The sequence below is a fragment of the Calliphora vicina genome, chromosome 2 (assembly GCF_958450345.1).
Source record: "Calliphora vicina chromosome 2, idCalVici1.1, whole genome shotgun sequence".
NCBI classification, from domain to species: Eukaryota; Metazoa; Arthropoda; class Insecta; order Diptera; family Calliphoridae; genus Calliphora; species Calliphora vicina.
This window is the reverse complement of record NC_088781.1, coordinates 72,078,617-72,101,341: the sequence shown is the minus strand read 5'-3', so window position 1 is coordinate 72,101,341 and position 22,725 is coordinate 72,078,617. Positions and strand designations below refer to the sequence as shown.

General features: G+C 34.4%; 3 protein-coding genes across 3 annotated transcripts; 1 reads left to right on the top strand and 2 right to left on the bottom strand.

Annotated features, from left to right (window-relative positions):
* Nucleotides 1–920: 920 nt before the first annotated feature.
* Nucleotides 921–1,720, bottom strand: LOC135950533 (uncharacterized). The gene is made up of 2 exons (XM_065500070.1): nucleotides 1,656–1,720; nucleotides 921–1,455 (listed from the first exon to the last, which is right to left on the bottom strand). The coding sequence occupies exons 1-2, from the start codon at nucleotides 1,718–1,720 to the stop codon at nucleotides 921–923; spliced, it is 600 nt and encodes a 199-aa protein (XP_065356142.1).
* A 9,077-nt stretch (nucleotides 1,721–10,797) lies between these two features.
* On the top strand, nucleotides 10,798–15,495 carry LOC135950532 (uncharacterized). The gene is made up of 3 exons (XM_065500069.1): nucleotides 10,798–11,473; nucleotides 14,462–14,536; nucleotides 15,437–15,495. The coding sequence occupies exons 1-3, from the start codon at nucleotides 10,798–10,800 to the stop codon at nucleotides 15,493–15,495; spliced, it is 810 nt and encodes a 269-aa protein (XP_065356141.1).
* A 1,328-nt stretch (nucleotides 15,496–16,823) lies between these two features.
* On the bottom strand, nucleotides 16,824–17,336 carry LOC135950531 (uncharacterized). Its single transcript, XM_065500068.1, has one exon. It carries the CDS (start codon nucleotides 17,334–17,336, stop codon nucleotides 16,824–16,826), a length of 513 nt encoding a protein of 170 aa, XP_065356140.1.
* Nucleotides 17,337–22,725: the final 5,389 nt, after the last annotated feature.

The following is a 22,725-nucleotide window of genomic DNA, read 5'->3' as shown; positions in this document are numbered from 1 at the left end:
ATGTGGACAATTAAACTGCCATTCAATGCCCCTTGTGGACAACTTATCTTCAATTTTAACCAGATCAAATACTTCATCAAATCGCTGGGCTTCTTGGTTAACTCCAACAAAATTCTTTCCGTTATCACTCCAAATCTTCAGCGGACGATTTATAAAATTCCGTATAGCCAAATTACAGGAATCAGTAGAGAGATCATAGGCCACTTCTAAATGTACGAATCTTACAAATGTTGCAATTTGATGTGGTCTTACTCAACAGATTTCGTAGTCGTGGAATCCAGAACCTATGGTAGCCTCAATTTTTTTGAAGTCTCATTTTATTATGCACATGGGCAACAAATAGTTGTGTAAAGCGGTGACAGGGCGACAAAATAACGGGGTGACTGTCATCTAAAGGCAACCAACTCGCAGCATCAATACGACCGCTCACTCGAAGTAGATTATTTTCATTAAAATAAGGCGAAAGGGAAAATAACTCGTTGTCCTTTTTTAAAGAACCACCAGATTTTAAAACATTTATTTCAAAGGCGAAACACTCTTCTTGGGACAGACGACACAGACTAGTTTCAGCAAACCCATAACTCTTCAGCACACAGGCATCTCGAACCATTACATTTATCATATTTTCGGCAGCGATTGATAAATCTCAGAACCCAAGCCATTGTTCGTTTAAGCCTGAGAAATGAAGAAAAACGTTTAAAATCTATAACTAAATTTGTACTAACCAGCATGACAAATTTGGGGCGTAGTTCTTCTTCACACAAATCATCAGATTTCTCAGAATTCTTATTCGGCCAGTCAGCTTCGTTTTCATGTAAAAATTGTGGCCCTTGGAACCAACGTGTTTCAATGGAAAAATCAACTTCATTTTTAGCTTTTGTAGTATCATCGGCAACATTGAGAACTGTAGGCAACCATCTTCAATCAGCTTCACTGGCATCAACAAAAATATGCAGCTCTAACTCCAAGAGCAAACCATTTCCAAAATAAAATCGTGGAACCTTTACATGGACAACATTTCTTAGCTCTTGGCGCCATTTATTCCACATCGCTTGTAATGACGCGGGCAACATCTCGTCCCAAAGTACACTATGTCTCCTGAGCATTTCCAAACCAGCAGCTTTATGTATTTCACGAACTTGTATGGCTATTTCAATGGCGTTTGACGGATTTACAAAACTATCTACAAAGTCATCTACATAATGATGGTCCAAAATTGACTTCACGGCTCTAGGGAAACGATTTCGATGCTCCATTGCATTTGTTTCCTTCACATAATAGGCAATACAGGGCGAACAGGCAGCTCCAAACATCATCACAAGCATCTCATACACTTCCGGTGGACCACTAGCATCATATCGCCACAATAACTTCTGCGAACACCTGTCTTCCTCAGCAACAACAACTTGATGAAACATTTCCTTTATGTCCCCACAAACAGCTACGGAACCGATTCTAAAATTAAATAGAATTGATGGCAACGGTTTGTACTGCTGAGGGCCTTTCAATAACTTTGAATTCAACGAGACACCTTCCACCTTTGCTGTTGCATCGAACACCATACGAATCTTCCCTGGCTTATTAGGGTTTACGACAAGTACCACGTTCTCGGATGAAATGTATCAACTTCACTCAATGATAATTTGCGTACATACCGCTTCTGCAAATATTCACTCATTATTTGTTTATAGGCCGCACCAAATTCAGGATTATTTTTCATTTTTCTTTCATTTCAAAAAATCTTTTAATTTTTCTTTCAAAAAAAAAATCATTCAAAAAATCTATCCGGCAGGACTACGTCATCATTACACCATAGTAGTCTGGATTCAAATCTTCCGGCAACCCTCTTCGTCGTATTTCTCAATATCTCTCGTGCACGTAAATCATCTCTTGACTCAATCACTGGTAGAGCCTTAACACCAAAATTTTCAGTTTCAAAATAATTTGCCACCAAATTATTTAAATTATACAACTGTGTTGAGGAGTATTGGCAGCATATGGACCAACATCTTCCAAAGGGACTATTTTATCGGGCAATCCTAAATGGCAATGGTCTAAACCAATTAGTACCTTTGGAGCCACACATTCATATGAGCTTAAAGGCACACCATGATTCTTTACTAAATCCGCATTAAAACTCTGACTAGGCAACTTCAAATTCGAGACACCATACACATTTTTCAAAGCATATTTCCTCTTCTTATTAACAGCGCTCACATGAAGATCCACCACCATAACTGGTTCTTGTGCCGATTTACCACTAACCAACTCAAATTCAATTGACTTTGTCGACCATGCAGTCCAAGCTATCTCACTAAAGAGCTTTCCATCATCGTGACCGAAAAACCTTCATTTAGGAGTGCATAAGTTTCAATAGCACAATTTGGTCCATAAAGAACCACTCGGAGCACTCTGAACAACAAATCACTTTTTTCACTAGCACTGGAAACACAACTAAGCACTGACTCGACTGTTGAAGCTCTCTCTGAGCTTCACTTGGTTCATTAGGTTTAGTTTCATGCAATAATTTATTGTGATTTCTTTGGCACTTTTCCATTGGACACTGCTTACGCCGACGACAATCTTTACTTGAATGGCCACCACTGAGACTTCAATCTCTTCACTTCTATCCATCAATTCTAAAAATTTCTTACAATCAAAAATTTTATGTGGGCCAACACAATAAAAACATTTTAACTGACGTTCTGGGCCATCTGAAGCATATAAAACCACTTTTTGTTTTGGATCACTACTTATTTGCACACTTCTTACCAAATTTGTCGGCAACTGAGGTAAAGTTGAAGCAAACTGGGCCCAATCCATACGTTAGCTCATTGGAAGCTTCTGTACTAACTCCTCCATGAGTGTTGGATTCGACAAATATTGATAACCATTGGCAGATTCCAAAAATGCTGCTAAATTTCTGACCTTAATGGAATACGGCACCAATTTATCGATCGCGTTTTCTGCTATGGGCTGAACTTCCTTCATCTGTTGCAATTGGCATCGATTAAGCCACTCTGGGCGACCATATTGTAGCTTTAATTGCTCTATAACTGTTGGCACATTATTTGGGTGGATGAGCAACGACTTCACACACTCTCTGGCTTCACCTTTCAAAACCTTCTGCAATCTCAAACAATTTTCAAAATTATTGTATGAATATGCCGCTGTCGAATGTTCAAGGGCAGACAAAAAAATTGGCCAGTCCTCGGGAGTACCACAAAATTCGGGCAGATCATAAAGTTTGCGTTGTACTGGCATGGGCACTGTGGCAGGGGAAACAAAAAGATTTGCTCTTAAAGCACGTTGACCGTTTGCCAATTGAGCTTGCAGGATGTCAATTTGTCGTTGCAGGTTCTCATTATCAGACAATAAGGTTTGTGGTGGCTGGGTTCTCACATTAGGACCGGGCACTAACGGCGGCAGACTAAAGGGCTCTTCACTTGTTGAACTGAAAATGTTTTGCGTTGATACAGCAGGTGGCGGTTCTCTAGGTGCACTTATAGAGGCACTAGTTACCGTTGTTCCGAGGGCAACAGAACTGACATTTTGTACCGACGGCATTTGAGAAACATTTGCTGAACTATTTGTTCCGGCAGGCGTGGAACTATTCACATTTTGGCTCGTTGCTGTCTGCAAACGAGAGCTTTTTCTAGCTGGCGACCGTTGCATCATGAATCACAAATGTTTTCAAAAGGCAAACAAATTCGCAAATATTAAACAGCAACACTCCAAATATTTTACAAAAAAATTAATTTGTTCCGGCAGGCTTGGGGCCTCACAAAATTTCACAAATTAATTGACATTCACTGTAGATTAAAATTTAATTGCTCAGGCAGTCAAGTAACCACACAATTTATCACAAATAAAAAACACAATTTGTTCCAGCAGGACATTTTAAAATTTCACACAAATTCAGCTTAATAAAAGTTTTACTCGTTCCGGCGTGTAAGGATCCACAAAAATTTTATACTTTTAATTTAAACACTTGTACCGGCAGCTTGGAACGACTTCACAATTATTTCTATTTATTCCGGCAGCTTGGAACCACAAATTCACATAAAGTACAAGTAAAATGTTCCGGCAGGCAAGGAACCACAAAATCCAATAAAAGTTGTTCCGACGGGCAAGAAACCACAAGTTTGCTCAAAGGTATGCGAAATAAAATTTGTCGCTGGCTGCGACCTGATATAATATTATAATATAATATTTAATTTATAATTATTGAAATAAAGAAAATGATTGTTCCATTGTATATGATTGTAACTAGTGCCTCTTATTACATCACAGAACACCGAATCAATTGATATTATTCGTAAAACTTTAAGTTTTGTTCTTACCTTGTTTATTCAGTAATTTAAGTAAGTCACTTATTATTTAAAAAAAGAGGAAAGTTAAAATTTAACTTCTATTTTCAATAGCTCAAGAAAATTATTATTTTTGGTCTTTATACACTTCACGTTAGGACTTGAGATAGAACCTGGGCAAGCACTTTAGCAAACACTTGGGCAAACACCACGCACTTTGCTACTTAACCTTATAATGATTAATGCGATCTTGAAAAGTGCGTGTTGAAGCCTAGGTTTATGATCATTCCCCACCTCCCCTTCGGTTTTTCATTTCCTAGTGTTTCAAGAACACTTGTAGGTCATTACATGATTTTTTTGTGAGGTTAGTTATTGTGATTGATCCCTTTTCTTTGACATAAAACGCCACTTCCCTCTGTATGTCATTAACCTTTTGTATAGGTCTGTCAATGAGAAAGTCAGACAAAGCGAATTAAATATATAAATTCGCATTGAATGTCAGGCAACAATGAAACATAAATAATTAAGAACACAGCTGATTATTATTATTTTTTTTCTTATGTTCTTATGTTGTTATACTGGTTTTACTAATAAATCCAGTAAAATACATAGTGCCTATAAGTGGAAAGACGTATGCGCCATAAAAGTGCTAAATTGTTCCCAATATGTGCTGGTTACTGCCAATGGGATGTGAAAATGTGTTTGTTTATTTTTTTGAAGAGCAGACGTTACCGTCACAAAAATTTGTAGTTCATTTATTTTGGACTTGTTAAATTCGCTGGTCTCAACATGCACTTTTCAAGATCGCATTAATCATTATAAGGTTAAGTAGCAAAGTGCGTGGTGTTTGCCCAAGTGTTTGCTAAAGTGCTTGCCCAGGTTCTATCTCAAGTCCTAACGTGAAGTGTATAAAGACCAAAAATAATAATTTTCTTGAGCTATTGAAAATAGAAGTTAAATTTTAACTTTCCTCTTTTTTTAAAATAATAAGTGACTTACTTAAATTACTGAATAAACAAGGTAAGAACAAAACTTAAAGTTTTACGAATAATATCAATTGATTCGGTGTTCTGTGATGTAATAAGAGGCACTAGTTACAATCATATACAATGGAACAATCATTTTCTTTATTTCAATAATTATAAATTAAATATTATATTATAACTATTGTATATGATCAAAAATTCTAATCAAAACAAAGAAATAAAATAGTGATTAATATTGTGTTTCCTAAAAGGTAGTCATCAATAACCCCTACTGTTGAAGCCCAAAACAAAAAAACAAAAAGCACAGAGTAGCAAAGACAGCAACACACGAAGGAGAATTTTTTGAATTCACCATAACAGCACAGACAACAGCAAATAAATCCAAGGCTGGGAATACAGGTTTTTGATATTGGTTATACACATAGCGACAAACGAAGAAGAACTGGGTAAGGGCATAAAAAAATTGACCGTTACGCTAACTTGGTGACACTGTAACGACCTAAATGACCCTGGAATTTCATATATGATGACCGTCTAAAAACGTGAAAAATAACCGTTATGTATTTACTGTATTTTATGTAAATGTTTAATCGTTATATGTAGTGTAATGGTACGTTTTAACCTTTTCAAAACGCTGGTTTATTTCCTTTAAATAATCCAGATACTTTTGATTGCAAATAAAAGCCGTTTAGTAGTTTAAAAATTGTAACAACTCTTTACTTATTTAAAAATGTACAACAACCACAGAATTAAATAGACACTCAATGTTTTTTTTATACACGTTTAAAAATTCTCAGAAATACAGACACTTTATAATGTACACGAATTCACTTGAAATACAGCACACTTTAAGGCGCTCAGTTGATGTTTGTTCGAATAGCGTCTCTGATAAACTCACTCACGACTGCAACCTCTGCCACTATTTATAACACTGCATTACCATCTCTCAATTTCTACAATGTTCTTTAACTAGCTTTTATTTAATAATGCCAGATATGTTACAGTTTGCTATTACAGCACTGTTATTTGAAAGCATTATGCTACTTTTTAATCAGCCCTTAAAAAATTATATTTGAATTCAAGTAGAATTTCGTAACAGTATTTTAAAAGAATTCCAGTAAAAAAATATAAAACTAAATATTTAACCTTATTTATAAACCAAATTACAATATTTATTAATATATTCATTATAATTAAATTATCTTCCTATTAAACATAAAAAAATAAGAAATATTTCAAAAATATAAAAATATTAAATCTTATGTATATATATGAATGTATTTGTACAAAAATATATCGACATACATATACATATCCATATAACAAACTTAATGTAATACGTTATATATTCATATTTATCAAATTATTTTTATTTTTCATTATATAGATCAAATAACAACTATTCGTGAATTGTAATGATAAAATTAACAAAGTTTGAGAGATTTTTCTAATTAAATAAATAACAAAATAACAACATTTTTTTTACACGAATTAGTTTAGGTTGGAATGGACCGGTAAATTACAGTATTAAAACGGGCACGAAGTCCCAAGTCTTCGAAAGCGGCACCTGATAGACTAAACAATGAAAATCGTTTTTCTATTCTGGAATGTGAAACAGATGAACCAGTAAATAAAATCCACTCTACAAAACCACCCCCCATTTACTTGAGAGAAAATAATTCGAATCCACTGGTTCAGAGCATGATCTCATTAATAGGAGAGAACCCTTTTTACGTAATCCCAATCAAGAAAGGCACGATTCATGAAACTAAAATACAGGTCAATAGTGAAAACGATTACAGAAAGGTTGTAACATATTTTGAAACTCAAAAGAAAAGTTTTTACACTTATCAGCTGAAAGGAAGCAAGGGTCTACAAGTTGTAATAAAGGGTATTGACTGTAATGTTGAACCACTCGAAATAAAGCAAAGCTTAGAAGATAAAGGCTATAAGACAAAAAATGTGATAAATATTAGAAATCGCGAAAAATACCCCAACCACTCTTCCGTGTTGAACTTGAACCCGGTGACATAAACCTGAAAAAAAATGAAACACATCCCATATATAACCTGAAGTACTTATTACATCGTAAAATTACGGTAGAAGAACCACCCAAACGATTTGGCCCCGTCCAATGTATGAATTGCCAAGAATATGGACACACCAAGGCATATTGCAAATTACCACCAGTATGTGTCATTTGCGGGGAGTTGCATAACACATCCCAATGTAACAAATCTAAAGATGATCCTAAAATAAAAAAATGCAGCAATTGCGGAGGTAAACACACAGCAAACTATAGGGGTTGTCCTGTCTACTCAATTGTTAAAAAATCACAAAGCCAGAAACCAAAGATTTTCCCCGCTCAGCCATTAAATAACATCAATTTGAACTACCCCCCTTTGCAACAGACATATGACAACAAAGTAACATATGCAAATGTACTTAGAAACAACCAAACTCAGACGCAAGTCCGTCAACTCCAAAACGAACATATGAACCCAGAGGTAAGAGAGCAAACGCCAATTTTCAATTTTACCCGACTAGAATCTACAATAGAAACTCTTGTGCAATCGGTTGTAGGAACTTAACTTATTTCTTAAAACACTTTAGTTTTTACAACTTTGTTAATATACATTAAAATATTTTTTGTGATTGTTTAATTTAAAAATATTTTACTTTTCTTTATAAATATTTTTCTTGATCAATAAACTTCAATATTTAAGTATAAAAAATATAAAATAAATAATTGTAACTACATCTATTGGCGATCCTGCCTAACGAATTATTTAATTGTACATTATATAATATAGTTTATCTTAAAAACAATCTTATAAATAAATTGGAAACAAATTTAATCAAAATTACATCGTCAAAATAAGACTTTTTTCTTGAAATAAGAAAACGGATATAATCCATATTTTCATTCGTCCTGATAATTATATGACAAAAGGATAAATATATTTAACATCAATTTAATATCAAATCAAAATAAATATCAAGAATTGAAGTGCATCTCTAACTCTCAACAATATTATTAAAAAGCTGGTTTTAATATCAAGTAACCTGAGGCGAAAACAAATTTCAACCATATCCTGTATCTATCAACATATTTTTTTTTATTCATTTAAACCGTAAATATTACATTAACACATTTATTAACACACATTTTCTAGTATTAAGTATTTAAATAAGTTAAACATCTAAATACATTCATGTTTTATCAATTTGTTAACTACAATCTCGTCAGTTTTATAAATTATGGTTCTAACTAGATCTTCTACCCTAAAGAATATATCACTAGACGTTGAACAACCTACCACTACGAACGATTCAAATAATTCCATTTACACTCCATTATCTTGTAGTTCTCCAAACAACCATTTAACAGTTATGGAAAACTCCAATATGAATAACCAGGTGTTTAATTATGCAATTGTTAACGACAATGTTAAATTACCACCATTTTTGGATTTCTTGCCCACAAGCACTGATGCCAGATAATTTTGGTATAAAATCGTCAAAACATTAAAATACGTACTTTTTTATTGCGAAATTTTAGAAAAAACTAACAATCCAATAAAGAATTCACATATTTAAAGAATTATTAATATAAAATAGAAATTAAAAACTTTCACACTCTTTACCATGAGTGGTAAGGGTATATATAGAGATGCTAATCGGGACTGATTTTTGAAAATCCCGGGGATTGGGATTTGGTAAAAAATCCCGAAATACCCACCCGGGGACCGAAAATTATAAGAAATAAACGTACATAATTATGTCTTTACAATTGAAAGAAATTTTTTTATTTAGCAACTAATTTATATTAGACACTAAAAAGCATGAAATACTTGCATGAGTACATTAATAACAATAAAGTATGTACATTACGGTGTGTCGACTTTTTTCACGAAAAATCGTATAGCAGAAAATTCTAAGAAATTTTTCCCAAGAAACCATAAGTCTAAAATCAAATCCTATCTTGCGAATTGTGTCTTTTATCCAATAATATTTCAGTATTTATTTTTTTAATAGTTTTTTTTATTGGATAAAATACGAAATGTGCAAGATAGGATTTGATTTTAGACCAATGGTTTCTTGAGGAAACTTTCTCAGAATTTTCCGTAAATTGCGTTTCTGCTATGCGATTTTTTACGTTTTGATCGTCCATACAAATCGATCTAGCCTAATGTACATACTGGTAAAAACAGTAACTTATCTTTCAGCAATCGAAATATTTTCATTTTGTTTGAGCTCCTCATCTGAGATAAAATCTATTTCATTTGAAGAGGATTTAAATTGATTTTTATTAGACAACTTACAAAAAAAGGTGAAGAATTGACTTTCTTGAGCCCCACTCAAGGAAAACCAAAAATACCGATTTCCTTTATTAACTATATTGTAGCAGGAGTTGAGCTGAACATCATTTTGTGATATTTGGGTATATAGAATGTCAAAATGCATGAAAAAGGCATACAAAAATGACAATTTCCACTATTTATTTATGAAAAACGGGATTTGGAAAATGGATTCCACGTTTGGCATCTCTAGGTATATATAAGTTATTATTTTCCACATTTTTCATTTACGATCCTTATAAATAGAATAGTCGATATTTCGACGTTCGTCTGTCTGTTGAAATAAACTTTCCGAAGGCTCTCAATATCTTACAAACATGAATGGTAAAACAGGTATGGTTCTGGTTCGAATGCTAATTAAAATCTGGAAGATCGGCTTACAAAAGGCTGAAAGATTTGCAAAAAAGCTACGACTTACATATATCGCGAATACTAAGTCATGTACAAAAACAATTTAGAAACGTTTAGGACGTATACAAAATTCTGACCAACAATGTTTCAATTTCGGGAAAATCAAGTATCAGACTTAATTAACTTTAATAATTCTTTAGTATAGGTTTATAGAAATCTTTCAAGTAACTGTTATACACATTGGCGGCCGACTAAAATTAAAAATTTCACAAATTTTTTCAAAAATCTTAACAAATATTTTACATTTTGTTTCATTAAATTATTAATATCAAGTAATTTAAGCTCTTTAAATTTGGATTCTGCTTTTACATATAATCTTCATTCTTACAAAAACAATTACGGTTCAATTTGTATTCATTCTATTTGTTAATTAAAATATTTGGGGTATTCACACGGTCTACTATTTGGTCAAATTGTCATAATGTCCTAATATATGTATATGATAGTTTAAACAAATTTTTTTTGCGTTTCAAACAAAAAAGTTCTAAACTAATAACACTATTTGAACTATGTTTATTGGTTTGTCAAAAAATAATACTTTTTTTCTGTTTAAAACACTGCAACTATTATAATATATTAGGACATTATGACAGTCATATTGCAGACCATGTGAATACCCCAATAATATGAAAACCTTGATGTAAATGTAAACTTTTCATAAAATCGTAATTTTGAGTACTAAAATCGGCAAATCGCACTTAGCCATTTTTCCGATCAAAAATCGTCAAAATGCCGATAAATCGGCAAATCTGGCAACAGTGCCCACAAGCATGGTTCATTCAGACTGAAATACAATTCAATATAAAACTAATAACAGATGATACCACAAAGTATCAACATGTTATTGTAGCACTTCCACAGGAAGTTATCATTAAGATATTAGACGTTTTACAAAAACCACCTACTTTAAATAAATATGAGTTTCTTAAAAATGCCTTATGCGAACGATTTTCCCTTAGTGAAGAAAAGAGACTTGAACAATTATTTTCTGATAAACAGATTGGTGATCGTAGACCTTCAGAATTTTATAGAGATATGTCTAATGTAGCCGGATCAGTTTCATTAATAGGAAATGATCTTCTTTATAAACTTTGGTTACGCAAACTTCCAAAGGAACTACAAGTCCATTTAACATCTTCGAATTTAGAAAATTTAGATGACAAAATCAAGCTTGCTGATAAAATTTGGGATGTTTTGAGTAAGAATCAAATATATCAAATTAGTTCCAATTGTAATAATCAAGATATAATTCAGCAATTTTCAACTATTACATCTCAAATTTGTCAAAATTTAGATAAATTGAGCTTAGAGGTTTCAGAGCTTAGATCATCTAGACAAAGAAATATGAGTTATCCCAACTACCGAAGGAAATCTAGAAGTAGATCACGTCAAAAGTTTGAAAAATGTTGGTACCATTTTAAATTTGGCTCAAATGCTCATAAGTGTATTCCCCCATGTAACTTTACCTCAAATGATACTAATTTAAATTAAATAATCCTATCATGGAGGTGACGGATGATAGGATATCTTCAAAACCATCACGTCGCCTATTTATTTATGATCGCTATAACAAATTAAATTTTTTAATTGATACTGGTGCATGTGTATCAGTTATATATTATAGTTATAACTTTACAAACTCAATGAGTAACATGATGCAAGAAATGCTTAAGATGCAATCAATGTTATTGCAGGCTGTGCTTAATAGGTTTTTTACACTTACGTACATTTAGGAGAAACGTATGGAAGATGTTGAAAACTTGAAAGATTTGTTCACACTTGCAACATCTAACATCTACCATCAGTAAAATTGCAAAAATATTAAAAATCATATTGTTTTTATGAAAACAAAATGAATTGAGACTGGTTTTCTTTTTTATACTATCAAATTAAATAAGATCATTTTTATACAAATATTTGTTTACATTTTTTCTTAATAAAAATGCCATTTTATTAGTGGTGAAACTAAAATAATCGAAAGATGTTAGGTGGAACGAAATGAGATAGGAACATTTTTTAAAGATGTAGAAAGATGTTGGCACTCAGCCCTGTGTAATTCTTATGGGAAGATGTTGACATCTTTGCAAATTGATGGTAGATGTTAGATGTGCGCTAGTGTAAAAACCCTATAACAGACCATGAACTGTCTAAGAATATGTTTTTGGAATGCAAACGGCATACGCCAACACAAAAACGAACACGAATATTTTTTAAGAAACCAACAAATTGATGTAATGCTGGTTTCTGAAACTCATTTGATGACACCAAAGATCCCAGAGGTAGAGCATGCGGAGGCTCGGCAATTTTAATAAAAGCTCGAATCAAACACTACTTAATGTGTGATTTTTGCGAAGATTATCTTCAAGCTACTACAATCTGTCTTGAAGATTTTCATCGAAACTTAGTGATTTCATCGATATACTCACCCCCTAGATTTTCAATTACAGAAAGTCAATATAATAGATTTTTTAAATCACTAGGCCCCCGTTTCCTGGCTGCTGGCGATTATAATGCTAAGCACGCATTTTGGGTATCACGACTGATTACCCCTAAAGGTCGTGTTGATTTTAGTGTGATGAAAAATATCCCTAGAGAAATGATTCAAATTGAATCCTCGCTGGAACTATCTTCAGATCACTCACCCACTTTTGTTACTTTATTGAGCTCCCTAGAAATTGTATCCCCGACTGTTAATTTAGCGATGGCACAAGAATAAATTGGCTCAAATATAAAAAATACCTCAGTACACATTGCTCGGAAAACATACCGCTAAAAACACCAGAAAACATCGATCACTTTCTTATCAATTTCGATAAAAATCTCAAACTGGCTGCTCAACATGCTACCCAAACCCCCCGACAAATCAGATATAATAGAATTAATTCTGCTGATGTCGAACGGCTCTTAAATGAAAAAAGAAGAGTTCGAAGAGAGTGGCAATTGCACAAATGCACAGTCGAAGAGAGTGGCAATTGCACAAATGCACACCGAACACATCAAACGAAGCAATTGAGTTGCCACCTGTTGCACCTCATTTTGGAGCAGCCGTACCCCTACGTTTTGAGATTCGAGAGATCGAAAATGCTATTGTTGATTTAAATCCCAAGAAAGCGCCTGGTATGGGCAAGATCAGTAACAAGATGCTTATGGAGCTACCCCGGATAGCAATAAAAATAATTCTTTTTATTTTTAATCCTATATTACGACTTGAATATTATCCTCCAGAATGGAAGGTTTCACTGGTGTAGTGGTGTGTTGGTCAATTTATTTTTATGAAATACAAACATAAAGAAAACAAAACAAAGAGTGGCCAGATTCCCAGCGGCGCTGGTATGCCCGCGTTAAGCTCGGCTGAAGCTCGCCGGATGGGGGTGGTTCTTGCCGGCAACCTGGACCATGGACACACACTAACACAAAAATCATACCAGCATTGTATGTTTTTATATAAAATAGGGACACGAAGTATTTGCTGCATCTCCCTATCGATTATACTTATACACAATTGTTGTCCCTCCCACTCGAGGTTTGACCCTCGCCATGACGTCCTCTCATTGACGTCCCAAACCATACCTGCAAACTAGATTTATTATTTAGTTTAGCCACTCATATTAAATGATAAGACTCATAAATTTCATTTCAACATTATAAATATATTTTTTTTCCTTTATTGATAATTTTAATTTAATATTTAATTTACTTTAATTCAAATTCAATTCATTATTTGGTAGGTTATTACAAAAATTATGGATAAGAATTAAATTACAGTGAAAATCAAAAATACTAAAAATTTATAATATTTTGAAGTGAAAGTGTATTATTAAGCAAATTTTCCGAGAATTGATTTTACAGTGGATAACAAAAACTGTTAAAAATTTAAAAGTGACTATTGTGCAGTGTCTTTGATTTAATTCTTGAAAAATACTTGGCAAAATTAAAAATTTTAATAATTCAGATTTTACAGTGAAACTTAAAAGTGATGTGACTAAAATTAACAAAATTCAATGAATCACACTTATTTCTATGTGAAATCTAAAAAAAAATGATATTTACAGTGAATATCAAAAAAAAATTTAATTGTGTAAAAAAAAATATTTGAAAATTTTTTTTTTTTATAAAATCAATATTACCAAAAGCCATAAACGTTACCAAATGTGTAAAATTAAAAATTCCAGTTAAAATAAATCTAAATAAGAATTTGGCTTCATAAATTTTTCTAAAACTTTTTACTAATATATTAGCCTCATTTAAAATCCATTTTACATGTTTAGAAAAATTTATTGAAGCAAATAAAGTGATAAAAAGAATAAAGACTATGTATATATAAAAAAAATTTTAAACAAAATAATATTAGCAAATTACTAAAATTTTTGTATTTTACTTTTCTTTCTTTCAGATTCAGATCCTTATATTCAGGGAGAAGGAAAAAAATGGCTGAAAATACAGGGTTCCAGAAAATGTAAAAGAAAAGGTAATTAAACGAGTTTTCCCTAGTTTCTAAAAGTAACTTTTAGGCAAATTGAAGAGAGACAAGGACTAAGTCCACCAAAAACAAATACCCCTTGTTTCTATCTGAAAAAAAATAACGGAAAAAAATGATAATATGAAAATATGCATATGAAATATAAAGAGTAAAATATTCTAAGATTCGAATACTAACGTAAATAGTAAAAACAAAAAAAATCAACTTTTAGAACCTTTAATCTTAAAATTTTGGAAATTTTGAACTAAATAACGATTTTCCTTTTATTTACAGGCTTTAAGAATTTTGTTCGAAGTGCCAAAGGAAAAAGGAGTTTGTTGTACTAAAGGTAAACAATCTGTATATATTTATACTTTAAACTTATTATTTTCTCTTTTACAGGTCATACCAATTCATGGACCTCATTCAACTTCCTTTTGAGAAGAGGGAAATAAATAAAAAGTAAGTATATATAAAAATTTAAATTTCAAAAGTAAAGTATTATATATAAGTATATAATTAAAAACATATAATAAAATAAAGTATTTATAATGAGTCTAATTTGTCTATAAATTAGTCTCATTCATAGAAGTGAGGACGAATTACAAGGATTAAATCACCAGAGGTTTTTATATCTCTGGCGAGTAGTACCCCCTGGAATTCTCCGAAAAATTGTAAATTAATTCAATAGTTATTAAACTTTCCATACATTATAATTCTTTGTGGTTATAAATAATTTTGAACTTTTTCACAGGTTATGGGAATTCAAATGGCTAGAACCAAACAGTTTTTGTCACCACCAACAGTGAAAGTCTTGACGACTGGCAAGTATAAAATTTTAAAATATTTATCGAATTACAATCATATATTAGCATATATACTAATTCAATTTTTCAATTCATTTTTCAGGCTTCAATTACTCAACAACAAGATATCTACATCAACAACGACGACAGCAACAAATGTGAGCAGAAATATCTGGGTGAGTAAAACAAAGCAAAATATAAAATATTAACAAAGTAGATAGTAGTGCTAGTATGAATAAGATTCGATAAGGCATATTACTTTTCCATTAATGCAGAATTCTGTGGTAATAACACATATTTAGTTAACTATAATTGCAAGGTCCTAAATAACTTGTCAAGGAATTCTAATGAATTGTGTTTAGCTTGGTTATAGATTGTATCATGGTCAAAACTGGTGTTTCTGTACAATCAATCATTCGTATCATAGCCCAGGAGAATCTGCTTTAAGAATGAACAATTACACGTTGGTCTGCCAATATGTATATTACAATTATTTAACTTTGGTTTCGACTTACTGTAAGATCAGACTAAGAAACATGTTATTACCTTAGGTATCTAATAACCTCTAGCTTTGTATGGCTTAGTTCCCCAAAAGTTCTGATGAGGTTGCACCTAACAATAGGGTAATGACGGTTACAAATGTAACCAGCTAGAAACGTAAGTTTTTAGTCGAACCAAACAAATAATTATTCATTCTAAAAGCTATGGATTTCACTGGTTTATGACAAGAATGAAAGATAGTACAGAACCCAATACTGCTCATGATACCTCTATAACCCCGACACACAGTAATTCATTGCAATTAAATAAGAAAATAATTTCAAGAATAATATGTAGTTATAAGCTTAGTTACTGGCTATCTGGATAGGTTTAGATTAGATCTAGCTAATGACCGCGACGGTACTAAAAACAAAAAAACGTAACATCTTCAAGATAATGTTTTCATTAAATGACCATCGCCGTATATGTTTTCGACTTTATTTAACTGAAATAACTTTAAATTCTAGATTAATGCCTTTTTAATGAGAACATCTAGTATTTCATTATGAAATACTGATGATATAAAACATTTTATTTTGCTACAACTTGCTGTAAGATCGGTCTCAAATGAATGTTACCAATCTAAATGCCTAACAGTTCCCAGTCCTTAATGGCATAGTTCCCAGGGCGTTACTAAGGAATTGCATTTATAGTTTGGTGACGGTTACAAAAAGTAACCAGTTTAGAAACGTTAGCGTTTAGTTGGCAAAACAATGAAAAAGTATTTTAAAGGCATAGTTCTAAAATTAAAATTATTTCAATAAAACAAAGTTGAATTATGATATGAAAATGATTTTCTTTTCTAAAACGTACGGACTCTCTTGGACAGAAATGTTAGGACTAGAACCACCAAAGATATTAAAGCTATTGTTTTAGATCTTTGGCGTGAAATACCCCTAACGATTTCCCCTGAGTATCCTCGACCTCATATAAACTATTTCCGACTGGTCTTACAATCCGACATTTGAGAAACTTTCGAGCAATTTAGCATTAAAATTATTCTTAAAGTCACATTGTTGGAAGTGGCGACGGTACACTTCCTGACCGGGTACGAATTTAACCTGCCGATAGCGCGTGCTATAAGTTTTCTCGTTTCGAGCGTAGGCCTCATGTAGATTTTCGCGTATCTTTTGCCGGATAAGTTCAATTCTTGCTGGTTTAGGGATAACGTTCATTTCCGCGTCGTTTAAACTTTTGAGTTTCCGCGCCAAACTATACACACTACCATGTCCAATCATATTCATGCCAAATAAGGCAAAATATGTCGTTATACCAATCGATGTCTGCACCGAAGATCGTAATGAAAACTCAATTTCTGACAATTGCTTGTCCCATTCGGTGTGGTCACCTTGCAGATACGAACTTACGGCTGCCAGAATCGATTGGTTCACGCGTTCTGACGCATTCGCTTGTGGTGAGTGTATAGCCGTGCGAATATGTTTTACCCCAAAGTTTTTTACCATATCCTCAAATTCCTTGCTCACAAACTGTTTTCTGTTGTCGGGTACAATTGTTTCCGGAGTACCGAATTTGTGAAAAACCTCCGAAATTAAAAATTTGATGACGTTTTTAGCGTTGGCCTTCGGCAAGGCTTCGCAGGTTTAACTTCCTTACAAGTCGGCAACCTTTAAAACGGGTAATTGTTCCGAGTTTTTCTCTATGGTACTTATCAAATTCAAATATTCTTCCGACCGAAAAGCGTCCGAGTTCATGTCGACGAGCTTGGGCACGTTTAGTGAGATTTCGTCCATATCATAGCGCGACAGGGTATCAGGTACTACATTTTGTTTCCCCTGCCTGTGTTCAATCGTAAAATCATAGGATTGTAAATGTAGACTCCATCTAGCTAAACGACCAGTTAAATCCATATGACTCATGAGCCATTTCAGACTGCTGTGATCCGTAATGACAGTAAATGGCATCAATTCTATATAGGGCCTAAACTTTTTAATCGCCAAGACCACAGCTAAGCATTCACGTTCAGTCACTGAGTAATTTTTCTGCGCTGATGTTAACTTGTGTGAAAAGTATGCAATTGGGTGCTCTCCCTCAGAATTATCTTTCTGAAAAAGGACTGCCCCAATGCCTACATCAGACGCATCACACTGAATGTAAAAATGCTTATTGAAGTCAGGGTGGTTAAGAAGCGGACTAGAAATCAGAGCTTCCTTGAGGCGATCAAAAGTGACTTTAGCTTCCTCCGAAAACTTGAATTGCTTACCCTTCTTCAGCGTTTCAAAGATTGGAGCCGCAATGGTAGCATAGTCCGATATAAATTTCCTATACCAGCCTGTTGCTTCCATGAAACTCCGCACCTGTCTTGCTGACTTAGGATAAGCAAAACGAGTTATGGTTTCCACCTTAGCCGGATCAGGTTTTAGTTTGCCGCCTCCTACTATGTACCCTAGATATTTTAATTATTTAAAGCAAAATTTAGATTTCATCACATTGATGGTCTGTCCTGCATCTGCTAAACAAATAGATACACGTTTCAGCAAATCCAGATGTGTCTCGAATTCTGGAGACACTATCAAAAGATCATCTAAGTAGACGAAAACCCTATCACGAAGTGCTGCGGGGATCACTTTATCCATTAGACGGCATAACCTTTGGGCAGCATTACACAACCCAAAAGGCATGACCGTAAAATGGTAAAGTGGTCGTCCTGGCATCGTGAATGCGGGTTTCTCCTTACTAGATGAGTCAAGTGGTATCTGCCAGAACGCGTCTTTCAGGTCGACACTAGAGATGTATATCGTGTCTCCCAAACGACTGAGCAAACCTTCAATGTGCGGCAATGGATAGGCATCCTTGACGGTCAGTGCATTAAGCTTACGAGCGTCCAGGCATAACCGGTTCTTCTCGCCCTTGCGGACTAGCGTAACCGGGTGACTCCATGGGCTCTCACTAAGCTCAATCACACCGAGGACAAGCATCCTATCCAGCTCCGCTAACATTAACTTTTGCACAGCCGGAGAAACAGGATAGTGACGATCTTTTACTGGATTAGCATCACGCGTATCTATCGAATGCGTTTCTAAATTTGTTTTTCCTAATCCTTTCTTGGTAAAGCAGGGGAACATCGATATGACTAAATCTAATTTTTGTTGCTGATCAACTGTCAGCTTATGGGTCACGACATCTAGAGTATTTTCTGCCTCTTCACAGAGACTAATACCATTTGTCGTGAGACTATCTAGGCAGTCAAACATTTTAAAAACCTTCATGAAATCGACACCCAAGAATAGTTCTCGATTCAAATTAGGCACTAAATAAAAATTAATTACATTTACTGTATTACGGAACGAAACTTCTGCCCTAACACGACCGACTATGGGATGGACCGTTCCATCTGCTGTTTTTATTACCGTTCTGAACTCACCGATTTTTGCGACGCACTCCGGGTTCCGATCGATACGGGTTCCTGGGCCGGTTTCCCTGGCATTTTAGACATTTAGGGGCCACCACATTTTCCCTACCACACCTAAAACAAAATGTCCTAGTTATGGGTTCGGGACAATCCATAAAGCTATGGCCAACGACCTTGCAATTTCAGCAAGTGTAATGACTGGTTGACAGAATACCATCTACCTCCAAGTCTATCAACGAATGCTCATCTTCCACACAGTACAATTCGTTTACCCGTTGAGCTGACCGTTGATACATTTGTCTCTGGTTGGCTAACAAGTTCTCAGCTCGCCTCACTTCTCTGCAGAATTCTGACAGAGTTTTCAACCTCACTGAGAACATCATCTGCGCCAGCGATGGTTTTAGATTGCCTCTCATGATCTCTACAATCTGCTCTTCGATATATGGATTTTGCTGCTGGTTTCGCAATTTTATCACAGCATTATAGAACTCTTCAAAGGACTCTTGTGGTAGCTGCCGGCGATTTAGAATGCTCATCTGTATCTCATGTTCTTGTTCGAACCGACGATACTGAGCTAATAAAGCTCTCTCGAGTTCCTCCCAGGTGTTTATATGGACGATTTTTCGGTAGTCCCAGTACCAATCCAGGGCTGGACCTTCTAGCAGGTGATGGAAACTGCGTAGAAGTTCGTTATCCGTACATCCATAATCCCTCCTCAGCGCTCCCACTCGAAATATAAATTCATGCACGTTCATTGTCTTGTTTGTGCCATCAAACTTCACCCCCCATTTGGCCAACTTAAATTTGTCTAAAGGCTCCTGCCTTGGCATCGACATTGCCAAGTTGTAGCTTTGTGGCTGTTGTGGCGGTGGTTGAGCTGCTGACCCAGACCAGGCGTCCTGTGGATACCCAGGCTGGGTGTTCTCATACCTTTGATACCCTTGATATGGAGCTTGGGCTTGTGGCGGCGGTAACTGCAGTGGCTGGACATACGGCTGAGCTGGAAGTCTCTGATATGGCAAAGGATTTTGCTGCTGCAGTAGTGACTGTTGCTGTTGATATTGTATTACTGCAGGAGTTTGGCGTGTATATGCTTCAAGAAATTGGGGTGCATGTTGCCCAATTGTTACGCAATTTGGTGCTGGTATCAGTGGAGGTGGCTGGGCATAACTTTGTTGCACATGTGGTACCTCTGGCTGCACATACCCCGATGTGTTCGCTTCTTGCGAGGTTCTTGAGTGCCACTTCTTTCATCAGTTGTATTTGTTGTAAACCGACTGAAGCACTCACAATATTTTGCACGTCTCTCACCTGTAGTGCCTGTTCCGCTCGCTGACTTCCTTCTCTCACTTCTCTGCGTATGTTCTGAGCTGTCTCACTCACGAACGTCGGGGAAATTACCGTCTGATCTGCCTCAGAACTAATGAACAGATCATGTGAGGTTTGTGTGCTAAATACCAGGTTTGTCCTGCTGAATGCAGATGTAGTAATCGTACTGACTGCGGGATTACTAACAGTAGCGATAGACTCGGTGGTAGGAGTATTGGTGGAAATAGTCGTAGCCATGGCGTTGTCTTGCTGTAACCGACTCGCACTACGTGTTACAACCATGTAAATCAAAAACTTTAAATTATATGTGAATAATTTTAAATGAAAAAGTTTTTATAATATAATAAAATTTCGCACCAAATTCAAACACACAGAATCTTTCGCAGAAAAAAAAGTATATAAAAAAACAATTTTGCCTTTTCATGGAAGGAAAAGCAAAACTAAAATAAAAAGATTCAAAAAAATAAAATAATCAAATAATAAAAAAAAATCAAAATAATAATAATAAAAAAAATCAAAATAATAATAATCAAAACAACTAAAAAATCAAGCAAAATAATTCAAAAAAATATTCCACAATCCATCTTTTCCAAAAATGATCTCGTAGCAGTCGAGCAATTCGCCACTGCTTCTTCAGTACCACTGGCTTTGTAATCTCAATACCTTCTGGCGTTTGTGTAAATCGGTGACTGTCATCTAAAGGCAACCAACTCGCAGCATCAATACGACCGCTCACTCGAAGTAGATTATTTTCATTAAAATAAGGCGAAAGGGAAAATAACTCGTCCTTTTTTAAAGAACCACCAGATTTTAAAACATTTATTTCAAAGGCGAAACACTCTTCTTGGGACAGACGACACAGACTAGTTTCAGCAACCCATAACTCTTCAGCACACAGGCATCTCGAACCATTACATTTATCATATTTTCGGCAGCGATTGATAAATCTCAGAACCCAAGCCATTGTTCGTTTAAGCCTGAGAAATGAAGAAAACTATTAAAATCAATAACTAAATTTGTACTAACCAGCATGACAAATTTGGGGCGTAGTTCTTCTTCACACAAATCATCAGATTTCTCAGAATTCTTATTCGGCCAGTCAGCTTCGTTTTCATGTAAAAATTGTGGCCCTTGGAACCAACGTGTTTCAATAGAAGAATCAACTTCATTTTTAGCTCTTGTAGTATCATCGGCAACATTGAGAACTGTAGGCAACCATCTGCAATCATCTTCACTGGCATCAACAAAAATATGCAGCTCTAACTCCAAGGGCAAACCATTTCCAAAATAAAATCGTGGAACCTTTACATGGACAACATTTCTTAGCTCTTGGCGCCATTTATTCCACATCGCTTGTAATGACGCGGGCAACATCCATGTGGAAACACATAGTTTTAATTCCGGAGTGGGTATATTAGATTGTGTGGACCTTCTTCCACAATGTTTACACATTTTATTACTATATGGCGTTACAAGTAAAAAGAAAATGACAAAAATGGCAATCAAACTCACTTGCGAACCTCATCACAAAGTATACAGAGATGTATATTAAGCTAAAATGTATTAATATACAAACGTTTTTAAATATTTTATTTCAATTATTGTTAAAAGTATTCGAATGACGAGTATTCTGTGATAAAATAAACATCACTATTTTATAATTGCTTTATTAATTTATTTTTATTGTCTTTTGTTAAATTTTAACAAAATTTAAAGAATTTCTATGAGGAAACACATAATTTTAATTCCGGAGTGGGTGTATTAGATTGTGTGGACCTTCTTCCACAATGATTATACATTTTATTACAACATGGCGTTACAAGTAAAAAAGAAAATGACAAAAATGGCAATCAAACTCACTTGCGAACCTCATCACAAAGTATACAGAGATGTCAAATTTGACGTTTCAAGAATTCAATGTCAGATGATAGGGCAGTTCTCTTAAAAAGGGATAGCAAATATTTTGTACTACAATATAAGTGATGTGTTAAAGCAAAATGCTATACACAACGCGAATATGGTAGACAAAGTAATGTAATCAAAACAAAGAAATAAACAAAACAAAACGATGAAAAGGGCAGTTTATAAAGAAAGAGACAAATAGAAAACGATATTATTTTCTGTCTCGTGACGCCTCTGAATACTTTGTGGCC